The sequence below is a fragment of the Poecilia reticulata genome, chromosome 18, assembly GCF_904066995.2.
Source record: "Poecilia reticulata chromosome 18, P_reticulata-male-v2, whole genome shotgun sequence".
In the NCBI taxonomy this organism is placed as follows: Eukaryota; Metazoa; Chordata; class Actinopteri; order Cyprinodontiformes; family Poeciliidae; genus Poecilia; species Poecilia reticulata.
Genome location: NC_088847.1, coordinates 2,555,609 through 2,563,870, shown reverse-complemented (window position 1 = coordinate 2,563,870; position 8,262 = coordinate 2,555,609). Strand labels below are relative to the sequence as shown.

The 8,262-nt window shown below is 39.3% G+C and overlaps 1 protein-coding gene across 1 annotated transcript; it reads right to left on the bottom strand.

Annotated features, from left to right (window-relative positions):
* Positions 1-2,937: 2,937 nt before the first annotated feature.
* On the bottom strand, positions 2,938-6,776 carry ecsit (ECSIT signaling integrator). The gene is made up of 8 exons (XM_008434934.3): positions 6,634-6,776; positions 6,217-6,371; positions 5,503-5,896; positions 5,167-5,390; positions 4,265-4,322; positions 3,905-4,053; positions 3,467-3,572; positions 2,938-3,389 (listed from the first exon to the last, which is right to left on the bottom strand). Exons 2-8 carry the CDS (start codon positions 6,337-6,339, stop codon positions 3,100-3,102), a joined length of 1,344 nt encoding a protein of 447 aa, XP_008433156.1. The 5' UTR covers positions 6,340-6,371; positions 6,634-6,776; the 3' UTR covers positions 2,938-3,099.
* Positions 6,777-8,262: the final 1,486 nt, after the last annotated feature.

Below are 8,262 nucleotides of genomic sequence, written 5' to 3'. Positions count from 1 at the left end.
TTAAGGGCAGTTTTTTTTATACACATATTACTCAATAATTATTCTGATTAGGCTTTCAGTTTTTTATACACATCTTATTCAATAATTATTCTGATTAGGCTTTAAAATAAAGGGTAACACTTTATTTGAAGGGGGGTGAATAAGACTGTCATGACACTTTCATAAACATGACATAAACAAGAAATTATTACTGTTTAAATTTTACCTTTAAGAATATAGTTACCTAATTTTTTAAAGTGCAATCATTAATACTTTTAGAACAAATTTATATCAGTAATGATTTCTTGGTTAATGTCAAGTTGTCATAACAAAGACATTTTGAATAATGTCAACTTTGTATTTAAAGTGTCATAATTTACCAAATAAAGTCTTTTAATACTGTCTTCATAAAAATCCAGAAATAATCCAAGTCTGGGGGTTTAGAAATGGCTAAAACAGATAAAATGGAAAAGAAATATTAAAGACTCCCGCTCACTTCATTAAGAGTGGTTAACTTAAACCATTAAAACCAGATTGGTTTGTTTGTTTTGTGTTTTCAACACCTAAGTTTAAAAAAAGTGAATATATTTTATGGTAGAACTAAGTATTTCATTTATGAATTTCCTGGGGATTATGTCGCGTTTTCCCAGAGGTGATATAGCTGTAACCAATGTCACTATGTTAGAAATTCTAAAAGTTGAAATGAGCCCATCAACTAGTTGACATCATGGTGTTTACATAGTAGCCATCATCAGGCAGGATGTACAAATATATTTTCACAAGGTGAAAATATATTTGTAATGTCATATATGACTTTTTCCAGATGTGTGCAGAGCTGCAGTCAATCATGAACCAAAATCAATCCAGGAACTGCAGTATGCTTTTAATAAGATTTTTCTCTGGTACTGGATGGAATGTCAGAGAAGTGTATGAGATTGGTCCAAGACATGTACCAGAACAGTGAGACAGTGGTGAGGTGTGATTCCAGAGACAGAGAGGATCAATATGGGAGGGATCAGGGATCTGCTCTGAGTCTTTCAGTCTGCGGAGGTGATTGTCAGGTCAGGATGGTCTCAGTATATCCACACTGTGCAAGGAAAGTATGGAGCGAGTGCAAACCAACCCATAGCATGATGCTGCCACCACAATACTCAGGTTTGGAAGCCTCACTTTGACTCCTTTAAGCATATTAGTTACTGCAGACAGATAATTAATTCGTTGTATTTGACCTTCAGTCTTTCACTATAAAGGTATTAAGATTATTAGTGTGAGCAGCTGAAAGTCTCTGTTGAACATGAAAGTGTTTGTTTTTGGGGAGACAAAACTGGCTTTACAGAGGACAGACACTGATGTTCATGACAGGCTTCAGCATCGGCTGTTCAACATGCTAACCTATCACCTTTGTTCAGAGGTTGACAGTTTTGGTCTTCTGGGCAAAGTGTTGACATCTAATTTACTTCTACTTTAAAAGGGGTTCAAAATGACTTTCCCACCTTGTCTACTATTCTCCCTCCAAGATCTTTGTGTTCTTAAACCAGTGATGTTTAAAGTATTAGAGCCTTCCTTAGTTCATCACACCTGAATTAAATGATGGTTCATGAACAGAAATCTAAAGAACTTTGACATGCTGAGGTAGTTGGACCATTGGAATCAGCCGTGTTGGAGCAGACTCATTTAAAACTGCCAGGACACCATGAGCGGCCTTTAATGACAACAGCTGGACACTTCAGCAGTTGAATCAGATGGCTGACCTCCCTCAACAGAACATCTCAGTCGTGCAGAGGCCTGGTAAACAGCCATTCATTTGATTCAGGTGTGTTTAGAGTAGTTGCAGGATTGTAGCTCTTGGAGACTGGACTTGGGAATCCCTGCCTTTCCAATCAATCTTCTATCTTTGTTGTCTCCTCCAACTGAACTCGACAAATAGAGAATATGCTGGACTGTGTTTAAAGAATCATTTTAGAGGCCACTATTGTTCAATGCCTGAACTGATTAGCAAGAACAATGAAGCTGAAGACTTTACTCTTTAACACCCTGATTATGTTGTTGATGGTGAATATTGTCGTTTCTTTAAAAGATCATACTCAGGATATGGTCTCTCTACTACAAGGCAAACCTAGTCTGAAATTATATCCAACACGTTTTGAGTTTAGAATAAGAGATCGTTATAGGATGCACCGATTGTAGCTTTCTGGCCGTTATTTATTTTTGTTTGAAAGGAGACAAAGTTGGCAATAGCAGGTCGACTTTTTTTTTTAAACTGCTCCAGTACAGACATGACCTGGTGGGCGGGTCCATCAGCCAGCCATCTCTCACGGCAGAGCTAAAGGGGACATAGGCTGATTATCAGAGCTTTGCTGTATTGACATCAGTGTATAAGGTCAGTTTCACATGTGTTGGCCAATCACTGATCAGCCAAAATAAATGGCATAAATAAAAGGAAAATGGTGACCACTGCCAGTAGGGTACTGGGCATCAGTCAAAAGATCCTCAAACAAATCTAAAACCTGAGATCTCAGGACAAAGCAAAAAATATTCCAGCATATTAAAAACATCCACAGCTATGAACCGTCAGAAGCTCTCACTCCCTTTTCACAAACAAAACCAAACAGACCTGCAAAAAAAAACAATCGTCAACATTTGTTTTGAAATGTTTGCTTCATTTTCTAATCCGATCTGAGCAATAAAAACCTTTTGTTTCTCTCATGGCTTTTCATTTGATCCTGTAATTATTAGACAGTTTTTAGGTTTACTGCAGCCTCACGTTGGAGACGATCTTGTAGATTAATTCAGACTTGATATGGTCTGTTGTTGAAATGTTGCGTTTTTCTGTCATGTTTTATGTTAGTTGGAAGGTGATGGAAGCATTTAAAGTAAATATGACAGCAGTTGTCATGATTACACAAAAAAATAACTACAGCTTGTTTTCTAAGGATAGAAGAGCAGTGAGACTCCACAGCAACACAAAATTATGTTTTAGATGATATACTAAACATTTCTACAGCTTTGATGTATTTGTACATTAAATTAACCAGCTTTACACAAGTCTAACTCTACCATGGAGAAAAAAACATGTCACAGCAGAAATACAGTTTGTTTTCCAATTCTGTGATGAAGAGTTCATTGTTTCATCCCATGGCTTCTCCTAGGCTCCTCCTCCTCCACTGCAGCCTCAGAATCTTCAGCAGGCAGCCCATCTTCCCTTTGGCTCTGTGGATGAGGTCGATGACTATGACCTGCCTCTGTGTCCGCCGCTCCTTCCAGTTCCCGAGTTCCAGCATCCAGGCGGAACAGAGTGGGAATTCTCCCTAGGATGGGATTGTTCTGCTGGAGGCCGGAGATCCACTGGTTCAGAGTGGCCTGGTCTCCCTGGCTGGTCATGCACATGGCGAAGACTGGACCTTCATCCACTGAAAGGTAAACACACACGTCTTACACACTGTCAGACCAGTTAAGCCAGGCTGATAGAAGGCTGCAGCCATCTTACAGTCGTCCACATCAAAGTTCTCCTCGTCCCCCAGGTCACGGTCCAAATCCAGATCTAGCTGCAGAGGGTAGTAGAAGCAGCGCTCTGGATCGTAGACTTCCTCTTCCTGTGGAGAGAATGATCACAGGGTTACAACTGGGAAACATGCTCACTGCATGGGTTATACTTTTACTTCCCGATAAATAAACATAATCAAATCTAACTTCAGAAAATCATTGTGTTCTATTCTACACACAACCAGAAGGAGGTTAGGATCATCAGTGGAAACGGAAACAGTTAGCTGCTCTTCAGATAGAAGCAGCATAAACTGTGTTGAGTATTTGTTCACTTCAGCCCATTCATATGGTAGGTAGCACTTAACAGCCAAATCTGCAAATGCTATTATGGAGTAATGTTATTGATAACACTGATATTAAATATAATAGAGAATTTAAAAACCTTTTCTTCAGGAGGCGTGGGGTCAGCTCTGAGGATGTAGTAGTAGACACAAGTCTTCTTCAGCCACAGGGGGAAGGGCCCCTCCACAAACACAGGCCTGTTTGGGTTATGCTTGGCCAGCAGCTCCATCTGGTTGGGGCTCTGAATGCCTGACATCAGGAAACGGAGAGCAACATGCACTATGAAACTGATGGAATAAAATAAAAATGTTCATCTTTACGATTTGATCTTTACATGAGTAGGAAATCAGAAGCTAAATATCTGATATTTATTGAACTCCAACAAAACACAGCATTTTATATTATCCAACATCACAACTTTTTTTGTTGTCGTTTTGGAAGATGACATGAAACTCCATACCTACAATATGCGGAAAGCCGATTTCTTCCCCACTTTCAGTAATGTCAGTGAAGGGCAGCTGTCAGGAAGAGCAATCAATAACATGAAATTCTTAATGATGCTGATTATTAAATCCAATTTGAAACATGGGAGCTGACATCCATTAGTCGTCTTTCAGTAAATGTACAACAGAATAGTCTGTTTTTCTCTGTAAAAAAAAACAAACAAACAAAAAAAACAAAAAACAAACCCAAACGTACATTAGGATAGTGCTGTAAGATGTATGATCCATATGACTGATAGCCCACATTCTAATGCAGGGGTCTTCAACCCTGGTCCTCAACATTTACTGTTCTGCAGGTTTTAGATACAAATGAGAGAATCGTTACCAGACCTTTGTCAAGCTGAAAAGGTAATTCAGCTGTGTTGGAGAAGGGATGCGCCTAAAACCTGCAGGCCAATACATCTTGAGGACCAGGTTGGAGACCCCTGTTCTAATGGCAGCATTTAAGCTAGGATGAGCCTTTTAGCTTACAAAATACTGTTTGTAAGCTGGATGGAGTACGTTACTGTAGGTCTACAACAGGGGTCTGCAACTCCAATCCTCGGCGTCGAGCAACTTTTAGATGCATTTCTGCTTCGACACACCTGAGTTGAAGCATGAAAGAATCAGCAGGGCTCTGGAGAACCTGACTGAATACTGAGGAGATGATTCAGTCATTTTATTCAGGTGTGTTGGATCAGGAAGACATTTAAAAGCTGCAGGACGCCGTTAAACCCGAGGGTCACAGAACCTAACTTGGCATCAAAACCCCTATATTTGGGTCCAACTGATACGCACACAATTAGGCCCCATTAAGTTTCTTTAGAAAATGTCTAGTTCTTCTTAACGTTGTATGAGCTAAGATAAGCTAAAACTGTACCTGATAAACTGTAGTTTTAGCATCCAAGTCGTTGGCAATGCGATTCAGGCTCAAGATGGCCAGGTCCACCGGGTCTTCAGGCAGAGGCTGAGGAACAGGGAAGGGATTTACGTGCTTGAACTTGGGGAACCAGTACATGATGCGCTGGTACTTTCTTATAGGGTGGCTCTTCTCCCCAAAGATCTGGACCAGTAGGACCTTAGTCTCAATGTTGGGCATTATACCTGAAGCAAAGACAATAACAGTCGAACTGTAACCTGTGGAATTCGTTTATTACTCAGTATTCCAGCTCCACTTGGAACTCTGCTCTCTATATTAAATGGAGAAGACACCTACCGTAGCTCTCCATCTGCTCCAGAACCTGAACCCCACACTCCTGCTGTCTAGGATAGTGGTTGAACATTCGCTGAATAAAGTTTCTGGGCACAAACACCTCTTTGGGAAAAACATCCAGCAGTTTGTTGTATATGGTTAGGTCTCTCTCTACTCCAAATTCTGGCATTTTCTTCAAAGCAGCATAGATGAACTCCACATGACCACGCCGTCTTATGTCCGTCTTGGTGAAGACATCAATCACTTGGTTAAATGTGGCCTTGGTTTTGGACTCTTTGGATACCTGCTCAAACAAATCCTCCTGGGTGACCAAGGACTTGGTCTTCTTCGTGCCACCGTCATTAACAAACCGTACTGGTTCCGGTTGACTCTTTGCCGACACTGGGCTGCAACGAAACTGCATCAGCACCAACAAATGTTATACATATGGAAGAAACAGTCATATTAAGCATAAACCAGATTGTTTTATTTTTCCATTAATGAAATAATGCACAGTCTGATTAAAATAATAAAGCAACAAGCCAAGAAAGAATGATCTGATTCGCATGGAAATCGGTCCATATGCAGAACAGGGATGTAAATATTGTATCATGTCTTTCGATTTTATATGTTAAAGATCTAAAATGTCTGAATCAGAAAAATGGATCAAACATTTGACCCTGAAACCAGCACATTCAGTTAGGGAATGGGCTGGTTAGTAAACAGACTGGAGTTTACCTGCTGCTGTTGGTTGTGTTGCACAATAAGCTGACCGGAGGACGGGGACAAGAGCAAAGAACCGCGCTGGACAACAGTCCGGCTGGTCCGAACCAGCTGCAAGAGGCACCGGGAACACTTCATCCTGTCAGCGGGGCCATCCGACACGTTTCCATCTGACAGGATGGCACTCGGTCATGAACAGAGCTATGATTCACTCAAGCATGAAAGGACAACGATAGCGCACCTGGACAGCTCAATTTTTACACAAACCAATAAAACAAACACACTAAAGCGGAAAATGTCAGAAAACTACTATTTATGTTCACATATTTAGTTAAATATTCCTCATGTACACATTTGATTAACACATAAAGATATTCTTAAACCAGCGGAGCAAACAAACATACTTTTAGTAAAGTCTCCTTCAAAACTTACTTCATGTGGACGCATCCATGTTGAGAAGCCGGAGGAACATCCTGATTGTTCTTCTTCGTCGTCGTCGTCTTCTTCTTCTTTTGATTTTTATTGGCGGCTGGCATCCAACTTAAGGTGCATTTACCGCCACCTACCAGACTGGAGTGTGGTCATCAGAGATCTCAGAGGGAATTTAACACACCTCAATGGTATACACACACTTACATACACATATTCTAAATATGATTAATGAACCCAGTGTTATTTAAGAACCTAAATAAGAGATTTCTAACATAATTTGATTTATTACCTCAGTGATTCTTGAGAATAGGGACAAAATGGTTTTTAATTTTCCCTTTTAAAAAAAAAATGTTCTGAAAGCCCCACATGCTAATGTACAGGCTCCCAGTTGCAACATTTTATTTATTTATTTTTTTTAATCGACCTGACCCAGAACTTTGTCATCACCATCTGACAAAAATGAATATATAAAATAATTTTTAATGACTCTATTAGTGATATTTTACTCATTTTACAGACAAATGCTTCTCAAGAAACAAAATAAATATTATTTAAAACAAAAAACAACAAAAAGTCCATCTGACGGAGTTGACACAGAACTGAAGGTGGTGACAAACTAGTGAGTAAAATGAAAAACTTGGTACATGTGAAGTAATGCAATTTATGTAAAATACATTAAAATGAACTAAATGATCAGCTGTTCTCCTCTTAATCAAGACTTTATGGTGTGGGATATTCACTGCCACCCCAGTTCTACCACTATATGGATCTTAAGATCCATCTGTACATATAACTATGTTGTCTTTATATCTTTCAAAAATATCTATCAACTACAACCCATTCTGGAGTCTTTCCCTTTTTAAGAATTTCCCTCAATTGAAGATCAACTTCTGGAGATATAAATAACCATGGTGGAATTTCAGACTGAGGAACTGTAACACTATACTTGAACATAGTTAAACCAAGATGTTTTGCCTTTATGTCCCCAATCCATCCAAAACTACTACAATTTAATTTATGATGTTCCTAACAGTCCTTCAGCACCATCTTAGCTGGATGATCATACTTATGTCCTTGTAGGTTCACCCAGTACATATACATTAGCTTCAACCTTCTTAATCTTAACGGAAGTTCACCAGTTTCTACTTGTAGAGCAGCTAAAGATGATGTTCTGAAAGCCCCACAACAAATTCTCAATCCTTGTGTTCGCTCACTATTAAGTTTTCTCAAATGACTGTCAGCAGCTGCCATATATGCTATACTCCCGTAATCCAGAGTAGATCTCATGAGAGCCTGATAAACTCCCAACAGTGCACTTCCTGAAGCTCCCCATTCCTGTCCACAGAGACATCTTAACAAATTATTCACTTTTTTATATTTATTTTGAACTGATTCTATTTGATGTTTCCAAGTTAAGCTTTCATCAAAGATGACACCTAAAAACCTGTTTTTACTTGTTCAAGCTTTTGTTTATAAAGGTTCAACTTAACTTCCTTATGTCTTCTATAAAAACAAATAACTTGAGTCTTTGCAATTGACGTCCTAAATTCCCATTTATTAGTCCAACCTTCCACTTTCAAAATGGCATCCTGCATCTTTTTCTGCAAATACACCAGATTATGTCCCCGC